The sequence below is a fragment of the Xenopus laevis genome, chromosome 6S, assembly GCF_017654675.1.
Source record: "Xenopus laevis strain J_2021 chromosome 6S, Xenopus_laevis_v10.1, whole genome shotgun sequence".
NCBI classification, from domain to species: domain Eukaryota; kingdom Metazoa; phylum Chordata; class Amphibia; order Anura; family Pipidae; genus Xenopus; species Xenopus laevis.
Genome location: NC_054382.1, coordinates 100,477,609 through 100,501,525, shown reverse-complemented (window position 1 = coordinate 100,501,525; position 23,917 = coordinate 100,477,609). Strand labels below are relative to the sequence as shown.

General features: G+C 39.1%; 1 protein-coding gene across 4 annotated transcripts in view; it reads right to left on the bottom strand.

Annotated features, from left to right (window-relative positions):
* Positions 1–7,336: 7,336 nt before the first annotated feature.
* The window catches only part of rgs20.S (regulator of G-protein signaling 20 S homeolog), a 69,564-nt gene continuing 52,983 nt past the window's right edge, over positions 7,337–23,917 (bottom strand). For all 4 annotated transcript variants that reach the window (XM_018223704.2, XM_018223705.2, XM_018223708.2 and 1 more), the window contains 4 exons: positions 21,137–21,285; positions 14,732–14,818; positions 14,408–14,642; positions 7,337–8,422 (listed from right to left, as the gene is read on the bottom strand). In XM_018223704.2, the coding sequence (XP_018079193.1) occupies positions 8,234–8,422; positions 14,408–14,642; positions 14,732–14,818; positions 21,137–21,285 (660 nt within the window). In that variant the 3' untranslated portion in view covers positions 7,337–8,233. The remainder of the gene's footprint in view (positions 8,423–14,407; positions 14,643–14,731; positions 14,819–21,136; positions 21,286–23,917) is intronic.

Genomic DNA, 23,917 nt, shown 5'->3' with positions numbered 1-23,917 from the left:
ATTTTAGTTTGTTTGTATGTTGCTGAAAAGCCAAGGATTTCTATTCTATGTACACTAGAGGAATAAATGGCTTCAAAATCGGCATAGGTGTGCTCTTCAGTAGGCAGAACTCTTAAACCCCACTTATTATCAAAACAGATATGTAAGCCAATAAGATTGGTAATATACAGGTATAGAACCTATTATCCAGAATGCTTGCAACCCGGGGTTTTCCAGATAAGTTATGGAGATCCAAATTATAGAAAGATCTCTTAGAGCTCTAGCACATGGGCAGATTTGGGGAGATTTAGTCGCCTGCCGACTAATCGCCTTTTCTTCGGGGCGACAATCTCCCCAAACTGCCTTCCGCCTGCTAAAATGAAAAATCACCTGCAGCAATCAACACACGCCGATTCGATTTCCGAAGTCGCCCAGGAAACTTCGGGCAACTTCGGAAATCGAAGCGACGCAAGTTCATTGGCACAGGCGATTTTTCATTTTAGCAGTGGAAGGCAGTTCGGGGAGATTGTCGCCCCGAAGAAGAGGCTATTAGTTGGCAGGTGACTAAATCTGGCTGTGTGCTAGAGCCCTTAAAGGGATCCTGTTATATTTCAAAACGCATCAGTTAATAGCGCTACTCCAGCAGAATTCTGCACTGAAATCCATTTCTCAAAAGAGCAAACAGATTTTTTTTATATTCAATTTTGAAATCTGACATGGGGCTAGACATATTGTCAATTTCCCAGCTGCCCCAAGTCATGTGACTTGTGCCTGCACTTTAGGAGAGAAATGCTTTCTGGCAGGCTGCTGTTTTTCCTTCTCAATGTAACTGAATGTGTCTCAGTGGGACATGGGTTTTTAACATTGAGTGTTGTTCTTAAATCTACCAGGCAGCTGTTATCTTGTGTTAGGGAGCTGCTATCTGGTTACCTCCCCATTGTTCTTTTGTTAGGCTGCTGGGGGGAAAAGGGAGGGGGGTGATATCACTCCAACTTGCAGTAAAGAGTGATTGAAGTTTATCAGAGCACAAGTCACATGACCTGGGGCAGCTGGGAAATTGACAATATGTCTAGCCCCATGTCCGATTTTAAAGTTGAATATAAAAAAATCTGTTTGCTCTTTTGAGAAATGTATTTCAGTGCAGAATTCTGCTGGAGCAGCACTATTAACTGATTCAGTATCTCTCTAAGTTTACTAAAAAATAATTTAAACTTTAGATGCACACAATAGGATAATATTGCCTCCCATAAGGATTAATTCTATCCTGTCCTGACTGCATGAGTTTTAATATAGAGGTATGTGACCTGTTCTCCAGAATGCTCAGGAGCCGGGGTTTTAGTCCAGTCAAGTACAAGATACTGTTTTAATATTACATAGTAAAAGGAAATCATTTTCATAAATCTGTATTATTTGATTAAAGTGGAAGATGGCCTAACTCATTGTGAACTTTTTAGGCAATAAACTGCTTTGGTAGCTTTCCTTCTCCTTTAAGGTAACTTTTATAATATAATAGAACGGCCAATTCTAAGAAACTTTTCAACTGTTTTTCATTGTTATATAGTTATTTGCCTTTTTCTTCTGAGTCTTTCAAATGGGCATCGCTGAATCCCTCTGTAATGCGCTGTAAGGCTACAAATGTATTTTTATTGTTACTTTATCACTGATCGTTCTATTCAGGCCTCTCCTACTCATATCCCAGTCTCTTATTCAAATCAATGCATGGTTGCTAGGGTAATTTGGACCCTAGTTACCAGATTGGTAAAGATGCAAATTGAAGAGCTGCTGAAGAAAAAGCTAAATTACTCAAAAACCACAAATAATAAAAAAAAAAATCAAACCAATAGCAAATTGTCTCAGAATATCACCCTCTACATCATACTAAAAGTTAATTTAAAGGTGAACAACCTTTAAAATGGTAACCAAAACCTGAAAGACATGGAAGAATACCGAAAAACATCATTTTAAATTGATAGAAGAATAACCAAAATGGAAAAGAGTCGGGCAATGATCAGCTCCAGGAAGAAGGTCTAAAGTTACCTGTGATACTGTTACAATTAGAAGACCCTTTGTCGAAGAGACCTGATAAGAGGTAAGTTTGCCAAAGAACACATTGACTGGCCAAAAGAGAAACATTTTGTGGACTAATGAAGGCACGATTGTTCTTTTTGGCTCTAGGGGCCACAAACAGTTTTTCAGACTGAAACACTGAATTCAAGCCACAGTACAGTGTGAAGACAGTGAAGTATGGTGGCACAAGCATCATGATATGGAGATGTTTCTCATACTATGGTGTTGGGCTTATTTATCTCATACCCGGGATCATGGATCAGTTTCAATACATCAAAATACTTGAAGAGGTCATGTTGCCTTATGCTGAAGAGGAAATGCCCTTAAAATGGAGTTTCAACAAGACAACGACCCCAAACACAGCAGTAAATGAGCAACATCTTGGTTCCAGACCAACAAGATTGACATTATGGAGTGGCCAGACCAATCCCTGGACCTTAATCCAATAGAAAACTTGTGGGGTGACATCAAAAATGCTGTTTCTGAGGCAAAACCAAGAAATGCAGAAGAATTGTGGAGTGTAACAGGTGCCAGAAGTTGGTGGACTCCATACAACACAGATGTGCAGCAGTTCTCAGAAACACTGATATACAACTAAATATTAAAGGTATGGGATCGGTTATCCAGAATGCCGAGGACCTGGGGTTTTCCAGATAATGGATCTTTACATTATTTTCGAATAGACTTGCGATCCAAATTATAGAAACGTTACAAAGACTCAATAGTCGGGTTCTGCTTCCAATAAGGATTAATTATATCTTAGCTTGGATCAAATACAAGCTACTGTTTTATTATTACAGAGAATAAAGTAATCATTTTTAAACATTTGAATAAAATGGTCTCTACGGGAGATTGGCTTTCTGTTATTTGAACTTTCTGGATAACAGGTTTCCGGATAACGGGTCCCAGTGATTCAAAGGAAAGCAAGATCTTGAAACATCTTTCAGTTTATACAGTGAATGTTTGAGTTTGTAAAGACAAATGCAGACACTATTTTTTGAAACAGCCCAATATTCCCTTTTCGTCACTTTCTGTAAAGGAACAACACAAATGAAATACATTTTTTTTTTCATGTTTCGATTTGGAATAGAATGTGCAGTGTTCCCAATGTATTTGTGTGTGTGTATGGAAATAAAAGCTATTCTAAGGATTTTGAGCTTTATTTACTTTTATACGGATAAAGGGTGTGTTTAATCCTGGGTTCTCTTGTGGAACACTGGCACCGAGCCTGAGAGTATATCTAGAATCCCCAACATAAGACTGCTGTTGTGTGGCAGAAACAAACAGAAATACTCGCCGGTGCCAAGAAATAGATTCCCTCATGCAAACATGAAACACACTTTCTCACAAACTTGAAGCAATAATACATTGTTTTAAGGCAACACAAACCATTTGGATTTTGTTGACCGTAATCCTATTCATGAGCATGGCTTGTAATGTACTTCAGTTGTTTCTAATGGTCGCTCCTGGTGGGCAGGAAAAATTTTTTTTTAGCTACATGTTGCCGTCACTGCTGCATTTGATAAACACTTGGCGAGGGGTTGGGATAGTTCACCAGCATTATGTGCCTACTGTACTGTGAAATCTACAAAATATATATTAGTGGTATGATCACATTCCATTCCATGTCCTAAAACTCTTCCTAAATGGGTCATAACAAAATTCAGTTCCAAGGTATCTCAACCCAAATTAGATATGAGCAAATCTGAAGCTATGGATGTTCGATCTTCAGGATCGGGCAGTTTTTGCAGGGTTCTGGTTCTGCCAGTTCCTGATGTATTTTTGTGCGTTTTGCTCAAATCAAAATATACAAATTAAGGTTTGGATTTGGTTCAGTATTTGGCTGCATCTAAACATGAATGATTTGGCGCGTCCCTAACCAGCTGCTAAAAATGTTTGCGTGAAACTGGACTTGTCTCAGACGATGGAAAACATTCTGTTTCGATGCTACTGAACAATTAGATAAATGAGCAGGTATAACCCTTCCCTAATGTATTTAGTTCTGCTCTTGACGTTTAGCCTGTTACACTGGGGATTTCTGATGACTGTACAGTTCCAGCATCGTTCCTGCCATAATGTACCGGAATCTTGTTTTGTGTGCAGTGTCCCCACAAACCCCAATACAAGGTTACACACATCAAAACAATACTCTTCCTGGTGTAGGTCCATATTTACGACAACACATAGGCACTTGGCCTTCCTAACATAATCCAAATGGCTTTTAGATGAATCTTCTAGGGATATCTAGGAGAGCAATTATATATTTATGCCAAACTTCCCCTTTATTTCCATCCCATAAGGGTTTTCACCTGGCAGATATTTTACTGGCTTGGCTGGTAAAAGTGATTTATGATGCCAATGTTATTAATGGGAAATTATAAATTAAAATACAGAAAGGCCAGTTTTTTTTTTCTTTCCAGGAAAGGTGGCAACCCTACCTCTCATCCTGTAAAGGGATTGTTCACCTTTAAATTAACTTAGTATGATGTACAGAGTGAGATTCTAAGACAATTTGCCGTAGGTTTTCATGTTTTGTTAGTTGTAGTTTTTGAGTTACTTAGTTAAGGTGGCCATACACGGGCCGATAAAAGCTGCCGACAGACCGCGGCAGGTGGCCCACGATCGGATCAGCCCGATATTGCCCACCTCAAGGTGGGAATATCTAGGAGATATCTCTGTGTATGGCCACCTTTATGGTCTCAGTCTGGTTGCAAGGGTCCCAGTCACTGTAGCTACTAGTGATGTGTGGGCCAGCCTAAACCCACGGTTCAGGCAGGTTTGGACCGACTTTCGAGGAAGATTGCAGGGTTGTGGGCTTAGGTTGAGCAGCTTCTTCTGCTGCGCTAGTTTGGGTTGGGAGGGCTTGGATTAGGGTCAGGTGCGGGTCGATTTTTTTTTTATCAACCCACAGATCACTACTAGCTACCATGCACTGATTAGAATAAGAAACTGGTATATGAATAGAGGAGGGGTTGAACAGAAAGATGAGTAATAAAAAGTAGCAATACATTTGTATCCTTACAGAGCATTTGTTTTATATGGGGTCAGTGACCCCTATCTCAAATAAGAAGGCAAATAATTCAATTAAAAATAATTAGATTGCTTAGAATTAGCCATTTTTTGCACATGTTCAGTACTATGAATATGAGGATTGTGGCCATTAAACAGTTTGCACCTAGGGAGGACTGTGAGGAGTAAGAAGGGTTGAGAATGTTGGTGTGTATGGCAAGTAATTTGTTTGATTTGTTTCATTGTGCATTTGAGAGATTGGAAATGTTTGATTCAACTAGAATAATTGGGTGGTGCTTAACGACTAAAATATTGCTTAGGATGGGTCTCTATCCTCTTTAATGGAGTATCCTTTTACAATAGCAGGAGCAGCTATCTACAGTTAAATCTAAACCAGTTATTGGGTTGTGAAGGGAAGATTGATCCCCAGCAAGAGCAGATTTGTCTGCTTGTATTTTGAAACAGAGCGGAGTATCAAAGGAAACTGGGAAGAAGCTAGAACTTTTTGGTAGCCTGAAAAATATGGATACTTTGTGAGTTGCTTGGTAAAAAGGGTTATTTGTAGGGAAAAATAAGATGAGAAGATTGACTAAAGGTAGCGGGGCCACGTCCGTGCAGGAGTTTAGGGGAAGGTAATTTGGAAGCAGCAGAGAATAATCTTCAATGGACAGGAATATTAATTTAGCAGCCGTTCAAATCACAGGTTACAGCAGATAACGGATGCATTCTGTAGAATAACATTGTATTATATTACAGAGCTTATCTATTATCTACTGTGTATCCTGTGCCTTCATGGCTCCACAGCAGCTTGTTTATATAAACTATAGTAGTGTTTCTAAAGCAAATACAATTGTACCAGTGCAGGGAAACAGTACATTATATTTTAAGTATTTTTAAAGTTTTTATTTTTTGGTGTTATTGTTCCTTTAAGCAAAAAAAAGCACAAGCAAGTGGAGGCCAGCGGTTTGTCTGTTTATCGGCCTCTCTTTATACACGGGCCAAGAAACGAATGTTTACCCGGGCCAAGCAGGGAACCCCCCGCAGGGGGCGTAGTGGGTGACGTTAGGTGGTGCGTCATGTCGGGGCAATCAGAGGATGGTTCTATGATGTGGCCATCAATGAATGGCTGATCACCACGTCATTCACTTTGTCATTGAAGTCCTGTCCAGATTACCTACTTGGAAATCCTAGAACTGGAAACAGGCAGTTTTCACCTGGATAGCCTTTCCGAAAACCAGGCTGTCTGGGTGAAAACTGGACAGGTGGCAACTAAATGGGAAACAGCTACAGTATTTGTGACCTTAAAGGGGAACTATCACAAACCTTAAAATGTAATATAAGCTTCAGCATACCGAAATAAGACGTTTTCTAAATATAATCAATTAAAAATTATGTATCATTTCTGAAATAATCACGTTTCTCTTCTATTCCTCTCTCAGCATCTGTTTCTCTTCATTCTGTCTTCATTCAGGAGTTGGGTGTCAGATGAATGATCCAATATATGTTATAGGGGCTCCTTTTCCCTAGAAGATGTATTAGAGCTCACTCTATTAAAATCACCAGAAATCCTGTCTCTCTACATGCAGAATTTGTGCAAAAGGCAGTTATTTTGTTAGATTTTGTAAGTACTGGAATCAGTTATTTTAGTGAGCTCTAATTCATCTGCTAGTAATGAAGCCCTCCCTATAAAGGTGGCCATTGACGAAAAGATCCGCTCGTTTGGCGACATCGCCAAACGAGCCAATCTTTCCCCGATATGCCACTAACGGGCATGGCTATATCAGGAGTAATCTGAACGTTCGGCTGTATGGCAGAACGATCAGATTACGATGAGAGCACAATGGGCTCCGGTGGGATCGGTCGGGACAAAATCAAACCTGTCCTATCGACCAAACGACGATCTCCGCCGGACTAAAAATGTCGGGACTTTCCACACACGGTCCGAAAATCGTACGAATCCTCGATTCGTACTATAGAATCTTTGCGTCTATGGCCACCTTTAGATATATTGGATCTAACTGTCAATGAATATCATTCATTGCATGAAGAGAGAATGAAGAGAAATAGATACTGAGAGAGGGATAGTGAAGATAAACTTGATTCTTTCAGAAACGATGCAGAATATTTAATTGTATTTAGTTTCTTATTTCAGTATTATATAATAAACAAAAATAATTTTCTTTTCTTGGTGCTGATAGTCTGATAAATCCATGAAAGAAAATGCTCCCTATTTGGCATAATAAATAACAATATATAGGCACTAAAAAAAATGACTACTAAGTTCAAACTCTTGTGCTTTATTACAGTTTTTTCAGTATATTTTCTTCTGCTAAAGAATATATTTTTTTTTATTTCTCCCTTTGCAAAAGAACAGAAATAAAAAAAGTAATTATTTAAATCTAACTTTTAGAAACATACACAACATAAAAATCCTTTTTATGAGAATTTTCATATTAAAATAATTTCTGTGACTGGTTTACAAGCAAAAAATGCATTATTTTCATAGATATTTTTTTTCCCAGACCATTGGCTTCTGTAAATGTGAGTTTGATCAGCAGCAGGGCTGTACGCCCATTGCTATTTTATTGTACATAAATATATATATATTTATAAATACTCTGTACTCTAGTTAAGACAAGTGGAAGTACCATCCCTAGAACTGGTTTCTAAGAATATTTTCCCGTGGACGTGAGTGAAACGCGTGCCGTAGGAAATCATCAGAAGACATCAAGGCACTTCCACCAGAATAAATCTTGCCTTTGAGTACAAGCTAATTACTGTTGTAAAAATACAACTACTCCGTTAATATTAGTTAAAACATTTCTCCAACTTGTTATGGGGAAAAAAAACAAAACAATGACAGTTGATCGCTAGCTGCCAAATTCAAGCATAGCAATGAAGAGCACTCCATAGAATTAAAGGTGTATTGTCCATATTAAAATATGATTGAGTATAAATTTCAGGCGTAGCCTCGATATCTATTAACCAGGGATGACTAACAATGACAACACCACCCAGTGTCCTTTGGCTACAGAGCCGGGGCTGCAGTTCCACATGAGACGTAGGGTAGTAGGTTGAACATCCCTGCCAAGGGCAGTACCACATTTCTCCTGTATCTTAAATAAATAAAAACAACAGTTATGTAAAAAAAAAATCAAATAAAACACATAGAACAAGACTAAGACTCGGCCAGGCTCTCCGATAAGGACTGGTGGAGGTTCTTGTAGACAGCAGAGTTCATAAATCGTGGATAAGAGTCTCTGTGCATTAAGGTATAGATCTGAAGCTGGGCATCGTCGAAAGTGCGTTGGGAAGGTTCCAGCATGTTCCTGTTAATGACTTCCCTTACTCTGGAGTCCAAGCTAACCTGCAAGACATGGACAATCAGTGATACTGTCTCAAAATAAAAACATTCACCAAATTGTATACTTAAAGGGCATGTAAATGCAGTCAAATAAAATTAAATTTTTACTTTCTTTAATGAAAAAGAAATCTATCTCCAATATACTTTAATTAAAAAATGTGTACGGTTTTTATAAGAAACCTGACTGTATGCAGTGAAATTCTCTCTTCATTTAATGCTGTGGATAGGAATTGTCAGACGGTCTCCAGCTGCTGAGCAGGGAAACAATCATACTTATGAACAGCAGGGGGAGCCCCCACCTTACTTCCCAGCCATGCAGAACTCAAGCAGCTTTGTTTATGACGATCCCTAAGCAGCCCAGACCACACTGAGCATGTGCACAGTCTTAGTCTTGCAAAGATGTTTAACAAAGTTACAAGATGGTGACCCCCTGTAGCCAACTTTGAAAGCATAAATTATTTGTTTGATTAGGCTTGTGGTGCAGTCAGTTCATGTTTATATTTAGTATACAAAATACAGCATTTCTAGCCTTATTCTATTTTAGACTTTACATGTCCTTTAAGAGGCAGGTTCAAACATGAGCTGACACATTTGCCAATGCAGAATGCAACACAATTATTTTCAATAGGTGTTCGTGCCCACTGCTGCTGCTGAGCAGCACTAAGTATTAACACCTGTCACTTGTTCTTGCCCTGTAGTGGTTGCACTGATCTGGAACTTAGTGAAGAAGACACTGAGCCAGTGTGGATTGATGACACTAGCTTGACTCACCAAGACTCAGCACATGCCTACAAGACACCAAGGAACTCTAGAGGTGACAGTAGTTGCTCTTTAGTGGCACAAATAGCCTTTAAAGGAGAACTAAACCCCCTTGCTAATAAAAGCCCCTACCCTCCATAGTCCCCCTTCCCTGTTTCCCCCCTCACAGGTGTAAACACAAGTTAATGCTCCTAAGCTGGTAATTACCCCTCATTGCAGAGTCAACGGAGCTCACGGACGCCACTTTCCGGTGCTTCGGTAATCTTCGGGTCCCTTCAGCAATTTCCTTGGCGCATGCACAGTTGTTCGGGAACGGAATATTGCTACAACTGCGCATGTGCTGATACTCTGCTTACTTACTGAAGGTTCCCGAATCGTTGAGCTCCGCTGCGCTGACTCTGCAGGGGTAAATACCAGCTTTGGGGCATTTACTTGTGTGAACACCTGTTCGGAGGGGAGCAGAGAGGGGGGACTCTCTTTAAAGCACCACTGTCACCAATGAACTTTGCCAGTTTGTTAGGACCAACCTTGCTGCCTGTAGCTCTTCCGCAATTCTTGTATCTGATCCTGTTAACTTGTTATTGACCTTGGCCAGTCCATGCTGCCTGTATGCTGACTTTCCTAAACAATTGCTTAGATTGTGGACTTTGTATTTTGTTTAGAGATGCTGCGACAGTCGTGTCGCGCTGAAAACGTCCGTGTAGTCCTACCCTTAGACTTTTCCTTGCCAAGCTGCCAGCAAGCCATGTTTCATTATTGTATATTAGAAAGTTGCAAAGAATTCTATTTTCTTTCTTTAGGTACAATTTTTATCTTTTGGCGTTACATCCATTGACACATGAGTTGCCTATTCATCAAAATTCAAATCTGTGTAGTTTTAGAGGTTTTGTTTCAACCACTACTAAACCCACTTTTAAAAAAAAGTACAAATGACTACTTATTAAAAGCGTGAACAAATAAAAATGCAAAACAAATCTGAATAAGAATAGAAAAACCTAGAAATTCTTGTTTACGCCAGATTTTTCTGCGTTTACATACAAAATGTTGTGTTTTTTTAATTTATAGAACCTTGAAGTAACTTAATATTGTCAAATTTGCTAAGGGCAACGCCCATTCACTTCGTCATGACCTCAACAGCTTTTACGTGGAATTCTTTTACTTTAGAGTTTTGTTACACTTAGGGGGTTATTTATCAAGGTCCGAATTTATCTCAATATCGGCTGCTACAAACTCCGATCTAACCCGCTCGGATTTTTAACACTTATTTATTATTACATTTTCCCTAAAATTTGCTTTGCGGGAAAAGCTCAGATTTTCAAGAGTTTTCACCCGAAAGCTCTGAAAACATTGTGAAATTGCCCGAAACAACCGACACAACCAAAAATCAATTGGACTGTTCCCATTGACTTTTATGCAACCTCGACAGGTTTGAGATGCCGTGTTTTTATATTCGGGCTTTTTAGCTCTCAGGGTTTAATAAATTCCAAAAAATTGGTGATTTTTTTAAAAGTCCTATTTTCTAAAAAAAAAAAAAAAAAAAAAAAAAAAAATCACCCCCATAATGCAAAATCTTGTACTCTTCATGTACATTTTTTGCGCTAAAGAGTTCAAATTGTGAACAAATATGAACATTAACAAATCAGCCTCATGAGAGTTTACAGCAAAGAAAAGAAACACATTTATGAAGGATCCAATAAAGTTCAGACACATTTATGACAGTTTATGGTGCGTTCATTGTTAAACCGAGTAAAGAGAATGCCGACTGGTCCCCCCCTAACAGCCCCAAGTGCATGCTGCGCTCTAATAAGAACACTTCATTGTTTACACTTACTATTAGATAAGATATTAAAGGTTACCTTCTCAATTGACTGGCAGTTTCACTGCACTTTAAAATCTCCAACCACCATTAATTGTTGCAGTATATAATAGAGGCCTCAAAAGGTCAAACCGTTTCACAATAATTATTTTCCCACTGACTGGGCTACAAGAAAGGCCCCCAGGGGCATGTGGCTTGCTGTGTCACCTAAATGACTTTCCATGCATTCTTTCTTTATATTGTTACCTTCCAAAATGCTCAGTATGATGTCATGAAAATGTAATTTGCTTCTACCATTATTCCTTATACAGATGAGAGGTTGGGCTCATAGGTGAGTAGATGTGATTATGTTATGACTGATGGGATCTCACATTACAGGCTTAGGTGGTGTACAAACAAAAGAAATCAAAGATACATAGAAACTAAACATTTTTTTCTTTTATGATTTAAAGGAGTTGTAAACTTAAAGTCGAAATACATTTTTTACATTAATTACACATTTTCAGACAGTTATTTGTACATGTGATTGTTGCTGGAAGCAGTATTTGTTCCTTACTGTTCCTTAGGGCAGAGACACGCGGTCAGATTCGGGGAGATTATTCGCCCGGTGACAAATCTCCTCTTTTTCGGGGTGACTAATCTCACACTCAGATTGCTTCATTTTCTGAAGTCTCCCGAATTTGCCTCACGAGGAAACTTCAGGCGACTTAGGAAAATGAAGCGTTCTGATTTCATTCAACCCGGCGGGAAGGCAGTTTGGGGAGATTAGTCGCCCTGAAGAAGAGGAGCTTTGTCCCCAGCCGACTAATCTCCCCGAATCTGACCGTGTGTCTCTGCCCTAAAACTGCTGGTTCTGACTATTTTTGCCACTGTAGCAATTTAGCAGTAGTCAGCTCTCTTATGGCTAGGGTTGCCACCTTTTCTGGAAAAAAATACCGGCCTTCCTATATATTTATCTTTTTTCCCTATTGATAACATTGGGATCAATCATAATTTTTACCGGCCAGGTGGCAACCCTACTTATGGCCAATACTCAATTTCACACAATTCTTTGCAATCATCTTTCAGTCTTGTGGGAAATTGTGTATTTGGAAGGGTTAATTACAAGTGCAGACTCGATACATCAGACACAATTGCACCAGGTGTACGGAACGCATTTTATGACATCATCAGGAGAACACATGCTCCTGTGTGCGATCTCCTAACGAAGAAGTATGCAGACTCGCTTCTTATTTTACTCGCTGATCCGAAGAGGTTGCAGTCACACCTCCGTGCTGCCCACATATCCTGTAGCAATCTTCCCCCTCGTGACTCATTCCTCAGCCCTCCCTCCTCAGCCCTCACTACAAACGCTCTCCGTCCTCAGCCCTCCCTTCTCAGACCTCAGCTCCTAAGCCAGGCTGATGGCTGAGGAGGGAGGGTTGAGGACGGACAGTGTTTGTACCGAGTACCCAGGAGGGAGGGCTGAAGGCTGATGCCTGAAGAGGGAGGACTGAGGAGGAAGAGCTGACGGCTGAAGGCTGAGTAGGGAGGACCCAGGACGGAGGTGCGACTGCAGCCTTTCAGGGTGGGTGAGAGAAAAAGCAGGTGATGCTGTATTCCTCTACCTTAGGAGATTGCATGCAGGAGAGCGAATTCCCCTGAGGATGTCCTAAAATACTTTCCGTACAGGTATAACTTCCCACTTAGCCAAAATAAGCAGAAATCTCATCCACAGGGACATTGCCAATTTACTAACAGGCGTAGAGGACAATTCGCTAGCGAAAGAGACCATCGCTAGCATAGTTTTGTGCCCTACCGCCGGATGAAATTTTGCTCAGGTGAATGATCGTTACTCCGCAAATTCACAAAAGTGCAAATTTTCCCCTTTCGGCAGAGTTTCCTTCGCCAGCTTAGACCTGCCGAACTGATAAGATAAGGCTTCATCCTCCTCAATCTTATGTCAGTGACATCATATCCTGTATGCCGGAATTCATAAAAGAAAAAATGCTGGCGTTTTTTCATATTTTAAAGTGGGATTGTCTTTAAAAGTCGTAACTGTTAAAGATTTTTGTGTTAACTTTTTTTAACCATTTGAGGGGCATGCCATATTTGTTTTAGGGTGGGCTCATGTCTAGGACATTAGAGGATCTCTTTTGTCTTTATTTTGCTTCCTTGGACATTTGTAATAATAATTGGCCACTTCAAACTTTTGCAGCAACATCTCTAATAAAGACGTCTATATGACCTTTATGTAACTGCCCTATTCAAATTGACCTAAGCGTAAGTGTACAGAATTGAACGCTAGCGAAAGTTCACTATAAAATGCTCGCACTGACGAATTAACACTAGTGAAACTTTGCCAGCATTTGGCAGCCGAGATGCAACTTTGCATTTTTGTTTATTTAGTGTAGTGGTAAGCGAATTTGCGCCTTGCGAAGTTTGGCAGTACCTTCGTTGGCGAAAATTCACCCGTTAGTGAATTTGCCCCCAAACTGTGCATCACAGATATCTGTTTTTGAGACCCTTTTGCACTATCTTCTCCTTCTTTCGATTCTGCCTTGCCTTTAAAGGTGGGTTCACCTTTAAGTAAACTTTTAGTATGCTATTGAATGCCCTATCCCTAGTCACTTTGGTTTTCATTTATTCATTTTTTTATAGTTTTTGAATGATTTGCATTCCTCTTCTATATCTTTCCAGCTTTCAAATTTCACTGGCAGCCAAAACACTGTTGTTTTATAAGCAATTTTAGGATTATTATTGTTACTTTTATGACTAATCTTTCTATTCAGGCCCTCTCCTATTCATATTCCAGTCTTTCATTCAAACCACTGCTAAGGTAAACGCATTCCTAGCAACCAGATAGCTGCTGAAATTCCCAACTGGAGGGCTGCTGAGAAATATAAAAAAATAAAAACCAACTGCAAATTGTCTAAGGGGCAGATTTATCAAGGTTCAAAGTGAATTCGAGGGAATTTTCGAAGTTAAAAAATTCAAAATTCAAAGTAATTTTTTGAATACTTCGACCATCGAATAGGATACTACGACTTTGAATTTACTTTAACTTCGATTCGAAGTAAAAATCGTTTTTAATTTTCTAAGTTCTTTATATTCAAAGGAAAATCGTACAATAAAATCCTTCGAATCGTACGATTCCAAGTACGATCGTACTACAATCGGAATACGAACGTACCATGAATAAAATCCTCCGACTTTGAATTCGAACATCGGAGGATTCTATTCGATGGTCGAATTTCGAAGTATTTTCCACTTCGAAATTCGACCCTTGATAAATCTGCCCCCAAGTGTCAATGTCATACTGAAAGATAATTTAAAGGTGAACAACCCCTGTAAGCAAACCAGTAACAACACCATTATCACATATAGATTTTCTGCTGTGGAACGTAACATTCACTTTGCTGGGACCAGATTACCTCTTTGGGAGACAGAATTGAGATGTAGTCCTCGTATATTAGCCTGGCCTTTTCTTCTACTACATTTTTATTGGCTTCCTTTTTAAGTTCTTCACACGCCATCCAGAAGAGCATGTTCTCCTCACTGAATTCTGTACGTAGGAATTCCCGGAAAGCGTTTCTTCCAGCCGGCGTTGTCATCAGTGTGTCAAATGACTGCCCCCAGGAGTACACATCTTCTAGTGTAGGGGATGGACTAATGGATAAAGGAGAAACAATAGACAATCATTGTTTGGGTCGTGGCATGTATGACTTTATGAAATACATAATTTGTGTGATGCTTACCTGTCCTCCCATTTTGGTATGCCGTGACCTCTGATTTCATTAGAAGACCTTCTTGTTCTTTCATCATCTTGATTCCGGACTGTAAGACTGTAAGATACCAACAAAGTCACTAATTATAACTTTAAGCGGAACTATGTCTATCTAGCACTGCCTATTATATATAGCACTCCTATAGCTTCCATCACTGCTCATTCCTTATACATAGTAACATAGTAAGTTAGGTTGAAAAAGGAGACACATCCATCAAGTTCAACCTTAAGTCTGTATATAACCTGCCTAACTGCCAGTTGATCCAGAGGAAGGCAAAAACCCCATATAAAGCCTCTCCAATTTGCCTCAGAGGGGGAAAAATTCCTGACTCCAAGATGACAAGATGATCGGACTAGTCCGTGGATCAACTTGCACCATAAGCTATCTTCCATAATCCTGTATTCCCTCACTTGCTAAAAAGCCATCCAACCCCTTATATATTTATACATAGTTATAATATCACCCCTTAAGCGCCTCTTCTCCAGAGTAAACAACCCCAGTCTTTCCTCATAGCTGAGATTTCCCATACCTTTTACCAGCTTAGTTGTCCTTCTCTGTCATCTCTCTAATTCAGTAATGTCTCGTTTGAGTGCTGGAGACCAAAATTGTGTGGCATAATCCAGATGGGGCCTTACCAGCACTCTGTACAGTGGAAGATTGACCCCCTCCTCCGATAAATCGATGCCCCTTTTAATACAGCTCAAGACCTTATTTGCCCTTGATGCTGCCGACTGTCATTGCTTGTAACAGCCAAGTTTATTATCTACAAGTACTGAAGGTCCTTTTCCATTATGGATTTGCCTAGTGCAGTCCCATTTAGGGTATCCGTGGCTTGCATATTTTTACATCTCAGGTGCATGACATTTTTATCAACATTGAATCTCATCTGCCACTTAGCTGCCCAGATTGCCAGTTTATCAAGATCCTGTTACAAGGATGCCACATCCTGGATGGAATTAATTGGGCTGGATAGATTTGTGTCATCTGCAAACACTGATACATTACTTACAATATCCTCCCCTAAGTCATTAATGAGCAAGTTAATAAAAGTGGACCCAATGCCAAGCCCTAAAGGACCCAAAATAAGAACCTTACTCCAAGTAGAGAATGTACCATTAACAACCCCCCTCTGTACCCTATTCTGTAGCCAGTTTCCTATCCATGTGCAAACAACTTCCTTAAGCCCAACATCCCTTAGTTTAGAAAGCAGTCGTTTGTGGGGCACTGTATCAAATACTTTGGCAAAATCCAAATACAGTGAAACCTAAATTTTACATCCACTAATTTTAAGTTTTCCACTGTTGTTATATGGTCCCACCTATATATTATGCGTAATACGTTTCCCTCATTTTACATTTTCCTGGATTTTACACCATTTTTTTCAGGTCCCCTGAAAAATGTAAAATGGGGGTTCTACTGTAGATCACATCTACTGCTCCCCCTGGCCCTGGTGCCTTGTTCTGTGTTCACATTCATTTTTACTAAAGCTTTATGAACCATATCCTGAGTCAGCCACTGATTAGAGCTGAGCCAATAGTGCAGTTATGACTTGGATCTGGGAACTCTGACTCCACTGTTGTAAACACTGAAAAAAAGAACTGATTAAGCACATTTGCATTTTCTGTATCTGCTACTGCCATACTGGTACCATTATTTAAAGAGGCAACACTCTCAACCTGAATCTTTTTACTATTAATATACTGAAAATATGTTTTAGGGTTAGACATAGCCTCTGTCGAAATGCATTCCTTATTTCCTAGTTTTGCTTTACAAATTGCTGTTTTACAACATTTATTATAGTGTTTATATAAGTTAAATACAGCTTCTGTCTAACATCACTACCACAACACATTAGAAACCTGATGATTTACACCTTTAGACAAACAACATGGTATGATGAAGAAACCCTAAGAGAACACACACTTGTAATGGAGTCATCCCAATACTTAGAAACATTGCAACAAGAACAAGGAAGACTGGAATTCACATCCCCCGGAAATAGATTGTTGCTATATATCCATTAAATTCTGCATAGGGGCATATACTAAATTTTCAGCTGAAGTTCTTATACTGTTACTATATATTGTTGAAAAACTGTTAAGAACCTATATTCATTATTATTATTCTGTACGAAACTGCATAATGGAAACATACTTTATTATGTGATATAAAACTAAATAAAAACATGTTATAAAAAAATACAGATTCTGTCACCACAGACTTGTAGTTTTTAAATGTCTTTCTCTTTATTCAGATTACCTTTTTTACCCCTATATTAAGCCACATTAGGTGTTTCTTGGTGCTTCTACATTTGCTTCTTATGGAAATAAATTGAAAGCAGTAATGATTTAATATCATTTTAAATGCCAAACATGGCTGTTCTGTGTTTTTTGCAGAAAACACAATACCCCAATCCATACTCTGCAGGACAGCCCTCAAGGAGCTTAAGTTTGCTTTTCTAAAATGATTGGGTTTTGTTGTCCTAGTATATATTTGTTTTTTGCACCAGACATTAAATGGGATCCCATTATGGTCAATATTACCCAGGGTTCAATTACTTGCACATTTGCTATACATTCTAGATCACTAGATCCAGAATAGCATTTTGTCTGGTTGGCTCCTCAACCACCTGTGTCATAAAATTGTCATGCAACATGTTTATAAACTTGTTCTCATTAACTGTCCTGGAAGTAATGTTGCTCCAGTCAATATCTGGGTAATTAAAATCCCCCATTATTATTACTTTCCTCAAACTTGCAGCCTTTTCTGTTTTCAACAGGAGCGCAGCCTCCTCCTCTCCACCTACATGAGGGGGGTCTATAGCATACGCCTACAATTAATTTTGACTCTTTGCAATCAGTGAAGAACTCCACCCATAAGACTTCTGCCCCCTCATTTGCTAACATAATCTCCTTCTTTATATAAGCTTTTAAATCCTGCCTAACAAACAGACATACCCCTCCTCCTTTTCTATTGCTTCCGAAACAAAGTATAGCCACTTATATTAACTGCCCAGTCATGCGACTCATTCAGCCATGTTTCGGCACCACCAATCACATCATATTTACCCTCCAGTGCCAGCACCTGTTTTTAATGTTTTCATATTTAAAACATACAGCATCTAGTGGAGATATGTCTAAAGCAACTGGACTTTCTGAAATGTCTTCTAGAATCCTTAGAGAGTCCAGTTGCTTTAGACTTATCTCCACCAGATTCTGTCATATCATGACCCGGATGAATGAAACCTTCATAGACGATTTCCCAAGATATTTGAAGACTAAAACTGCATTTTGGACACTCATTAACACTCTGGGAATCCCTTAGTCTATGGTTTAGGTTGAGAATTGCATGTGTATTCAAGGCTGGTATATACCACTTTTAAATACAACAATAAGCATTTGGATGTTTGTTTTTCAGCTTCATACTAGTAAATGCCACCTGATGATTGGCAGATAGGGGTTGTTGGACTGGAGAATGTTTGTACCTACTAATATATAACCCCCTTGACTGTGCTATTACATATTTATTTTAGGCCCTATATATTATAATGAGAATAGAGTTGCCGATATTAGAAGAGAAAATTACAAAGTAATCAAAGCCTTTTAGTATCAAGGTTACTCAACCTGTTGCAGCTTGGCAGCCAGAATTGCACTCTAATAATCATTAAGCTTCTCAATTGGTGTATGTGATTTATATGATGAATGTTTATACTTCTAGTGACGTACATTATTCCAATTGCACTTGACCAATAAAAGCAAACTGATAACTGATTGTTATGGGTAATTGGACAAGGGCAGACTTTATCCACGTCTTTCTTAATTCTTAGTTGTCTGAGCTCAGACTTATTTAACCAACCGAGTGCATTCAATAACATTGTAAGGACAGTGAAGGAAACTGTAGTTCAGGCAGACCTGTCACTATCGCAGGCACCTTTAAAATAATTCCATAGATGAGACAAATGGTCCAACTTTCCAGGCCTTATATAGAGTATATGCAGCAGAGATGAGCTTGTTTGATGGAGACTATGCAATTGTGGTACCCTACCAAGAGTCCAATACATTTAATGTTTATTTTAACAAAATGGATATGTTAGCTAAGATAAATATCTTCTCCATTGCATGTGTATTAATTCTAATAAATGCAATGGATATTCCCATATCAAATTGGAATGTTTGGACCAAGCTTCTGATCTACCCAGATCCACAATTACACCAACCACTGTGAACTCTAAGAGGCCGACTTTTTTAACTTATTTTTGACACCAAAAATCAGAAAAAAGTCAAGGAAAAAAGGCATGACTTTTCTTTGATCTTTTACACCACAATTTCAAATCCAAAAATGCTCCAGATAAAACCTGTCCAAATCTTGTAGAAGTCAATGGCAGACATCCCTTTTATAACTTTGATTCTTGATTCATGGTTTTAGAGGTTTTCCGGTGTTTTTGGCGCTACTAAAAAGCCGTAGTTATACTGCGACAAGTCTTGTGTGTTTTCATTTTGGATCTTTTAAAACATTCATGGTTTTAGAGAAAGTGAGTTTAGTGGTGGTTTCCAATACCTCTAAAACCACTAAAATGAGAATGTTGCTAAATAGGCTTTCATGAGGCCCATTTATTAAAGGTCAGATTTTAGTGGTATTTGGGGTTTTTGAAACCATGATAAAACTCACTTTCTCGAAAACCACAAAATGAAAGCCATGAAAGTTATTAAAAGATCATCCTCATACTTTATTATGCCCAAGAAGCTGATTGGCAATGAAGTGGGACACCAGAATCTGCCAATCCTTACCTTCATGTCTTGTCAATTTGCATTCACTATTTAGCGCCTGATCAGAAAAAATGGGAATGTTCCATTCCCTGGGATCTAGGCAGTTAAAATTATTGGTTCTTTTATAGAATCGGTTGAGCTTGTCATTCACCGAGAATCTCTTTCACTGTTTATGCATCTGCAGCCAAGGAAGATGGACAGGACCCAGTTGGTGGCCTACTGGCTTTATATAGACCCCAGTCTCTTGCATTATTGAAAAGCTTCCTGGGATTAAATACAGCTGTTCAGATTATGTTTCCATGTATCTTCCTAGTGTGCAATCAAGCAGGTTATTAGTGCTGCTTATATTAATATAATAAGTGTAGGTAGGATAGGACCAGAAAGAATGGAGTCTAACCCACAGTTATGTAACAAATTAAGATGGAAAAGAAATAGTGGGGGCAGATTTTGGCTAATATGTTAAACCTTATCCAAATATGTTTTCCCTAACCAACTGTACATTACTTTAGATATTTAGAGAATACACAACTATCTGTGCTAATCAAAGAATAATTTTGCCTATTTGGTTGAACTGGGAGTGTGGAAGGACATACAATAGGGAGGATCCAGGGACATAGCAAGGCAAGGGGTGATACTGATGGACTAGGAGAGGCACAGAGGAGAGGTGCTGATGGAGTGGAGTGTAGAAAGATCTGGTAGGTGGATAGAAAGAAGATTTTCATGGCATGGGGTGAGGGGACACAGCATGGAAGATGCTGATGGATTGGGAGCAGACAGAGCTAAAGATCAAATTAAATTTTTACTGTTTTAGACTATAAAAGAAACCACTATGGTTGAACTAATGTCTTAGGGGTTGCATTTATAGTTCAAGCAGGTGCAATCTCTGTGTTTAGGAAATTAAAGCAAAGTTCTGATTTGTTGCTACTAACAACCAAACAACTTATCACCTATGTTATTAATAAGCCCTATTTTCCACTAAGCATTTAGCTTTTTATTTTGTAATTGAGCCCTAAGATTAAACATAATTTGGTAAGATGGCTCATTGTGACTGGCCCATTGGTAACACATGCAGACATCCAAACTATATGATCCGACAAATCAGCATACTGCTGGCTTAATCATTGGTCTAAAAGGGAGGTGATAGTATTATGTTATTTATTATTGGAGGCAAAGACTTGCACCCCTTTAAACTCTGTGGCTAAGTTACTAAATGCTCCTTTCTATCAAATACTGTGATGCTCCAGAGGGGCTGGTATTCTGGCCACAGAACAGCTTTGATACCCCTTCATGCTAATCAATATAGTAAAGCCATCTAATGTACATCCTTAATATGCAGGTTATAACCTACTATACATAGAGAGTTGTGCTGGTGCATGATGTATGTGCACTGACAAATATGGAGGAGACTTTTTCCTATACAGCACTAAATAATAAAGATTTGTAAAAAGTATTCCGTTGAGGAGAAAGTTAACCATTCCTTGAACACTGTGTGTGTCTCTTTCCATAGCACTTTATGGGACACAAGCACAGACACACACATAACTAACACTTGATTTACTGCAAAAACAAAAACTGAAGCAGTAGAACTAATAACGTAGGACTGTCTTACCATGAACAGCTGCAACAGCAGCACCAACAGAAGCAACAGGCATTAGACCCCCTATTCCCGACACCTTGCTGCGCTTGCGTGCCACTCACTGCCTCCTGATGCACCGACATCTGCCGCTTGCGCATCTCCATCCGCTCTGATCCCATGGGCTGCAAAGGAAACAAACATCTGCGTGAGAACAATGAAAAAAACATAGTGTCATGAGAAATTATGTAGCAATTACTACATGAGAAGAGTTGTACACAGCATAGCCAAGAGCTCCGGGTAAAGGTGATTCTCCCAGGTTACAGGGCCCTTTGGATTAAGCAGAGGACAAGCAAATAATTAGCAGCTTGGCATCTTGTAGTGATATTCAGTATGTAAAGGGCCCTGAAGAACCCACCAAAGAACCTGTAATCCAGGGCTCACTCTCACAACAATTAGATGTACTGTAGGTATTACAGACAGCTGCCTTGGGTGAGCTTCCAGCACCTTAGTCTAAGTTCTTAAAATACCTCTTTGTCCAGCTCAGCTCAGCCCAGCTCAGCTGATATGCAAAATGTTTTTTCTTATATTTTGAAAGCAGTAAATAATGAAGATTTTATGATATATTTACAGAACTGCGAGGTATCTAGTGCTGTACCCTGGTATTAGCAGCTTTACAATAAATGCACAGATAGGGGCACTCAATGAAACAAATTCAGCAGAGGTCCTAAAGCGTTAAAGGGGATGTAAAGGCAAACAAGTAAAATCCCATTTTTACTTTCTTTAATGAAGAAGAAATCTATCTCCAATATACTTTAATTAAAAAATGTGTACCCTTTTTATAAGAAACTGTATGCAGTGAAATTCCCCCTTTGTTTTACTTGCTCTGACAGCTGCAGATAGGAAACTTCACATGGTCCCTAACTGCTCTGCAGGGAAACAATCATACTTTCATCTTTACTTCCCAGAACTCAAAAAGCTTTGTTTGTTTCCCTATAAAGCAGCCAGTGACTGTGTAGAGATTAGTATCCACAGACCCAGTGCAGTCTGCATATTCTGATAGTCTTGCTGTATCGGTTTCTATGGCAGATATTATTTGACTTGTGCTGTTTTGAGAATTTATAATGATCCCTAAGCTTAACCTCCCAACTGAAGCCCAGGCCACACTGAGCATGTGCGTAGTCTTGGTCTTGCAGAGACGTTTAACAAAGTTACAAGATGATGACCCCCTGCGGCCTACTTTGGAAGCATAAATCATTTGTTTAATTAGGGTTCTGGTGCAGTAAGTTCATATTTATATTTAGTATACAAAATACAGCATTTCTAGCATTATTCTATTTAAGACTTTAGTTCCCCTTTAAGATGGCCAAAAATGGTAAAACTGCTCTTTTGACAAGGTCGCCATATGAGTCTCAAAGATTGCACTGGGCAATAGTGGGCTGATTCAATTGTTTGGCCCTTGGGCCAAGGGATGGAATCACAATGACTTGAATGCGGGACATCAGGGCAAGGACCACATCACCAAACGTGGCCCTCTCCTCAACAGGACATTTAAATCTGCCAATATCTGGAAGCTATTGTGGCAAGATTTAGGTCAGACAGGCCCATAGAAAGGCCCCATACTGGGCAGTTAGGCTGCCGACTCTGTCTGAAGAGGCAGAATTAGCAGTTTAAACCTTTAGATGAACTCTAGAAATGTAGAGATTTTGGAGAGGAATATTTAATTATGGATCATCTCCCTGACATGACATGGGGTTAGTTGATATCAGTGTAATATATGGTGTTGCTGTTAGAGTTACCCATCTGTGCTAGACATGCATCCATGAGTTTGCTGAGGATGCCAAACATTAATATTAGAAATGTACTTTGAATTTCAGAGACAACAGGGAGCACATTATTGGGACTGTAGATCCAGAGCAGTGGCATTCAGGATAGACATCCCTTATTAGCAGTGCTTAAAGCAGACATGGTAGAATATTTTATTTTAATTATGAGTATATTTTATACTTTTGATTTGATTGTGCAGAGCAACAGTTAAAGTAGATGGAGAAATGATAACAAATGCCTCGAGTACAAGACTTTTTGGTCTCCTACACGCACCAGGTGCTGCTGTTATAATGACCCTCTGCATATGGTTAGCACAGCTTCTTCATTGCTATTTATTAAATGCAAAAGATGAGAACCTGATTGGAAAATTGCACCTCTGAGACTTCCTAGTTCCTATCATGTTGTTAGCAATTCCCCAGCGAACTTTGTTTTTTTTCTGTTCTGCTGCCAAGGTCTGGCTTGAACATGAAATACACGCACCTTCCCAACACAATGCTAGATACATGCTAATAGTCATTATTATTATTATTACTATTGTTGTTGTTATTATTAGACAACAACAACAATAATAATAATATTATATATGTGGCTGCTAAATTAATAAGGAGACTTTACATCTTGCACTAACATAAACTTTGTAGTTACTCTATTATGTATCTTGTGAATTAGCAGCCCAAGTAATGCAAAGGCTGCAATCTGATTTGTGTCATTCTGTCATAGTTTGATCTACAAACATAAACAATACTCCCACCATTATGGGACAACAATTCACTACCTGAATGCTGTACAATACAGGATACGATGCTCTGGAAAGAGAAAGGCATATGGTGCCTAGGACAAGTACTAGACAACAGTAAAATTAAGTCATTTGAACAACTAAAACTAGAATATAGCCTCCCCAATCACTACTTACTCACATACCTACAACTCTGTCATGCTCTAGCCACACAATACCCTCATGGGTACCCCACCCTGGAAACTAGCGTGTAT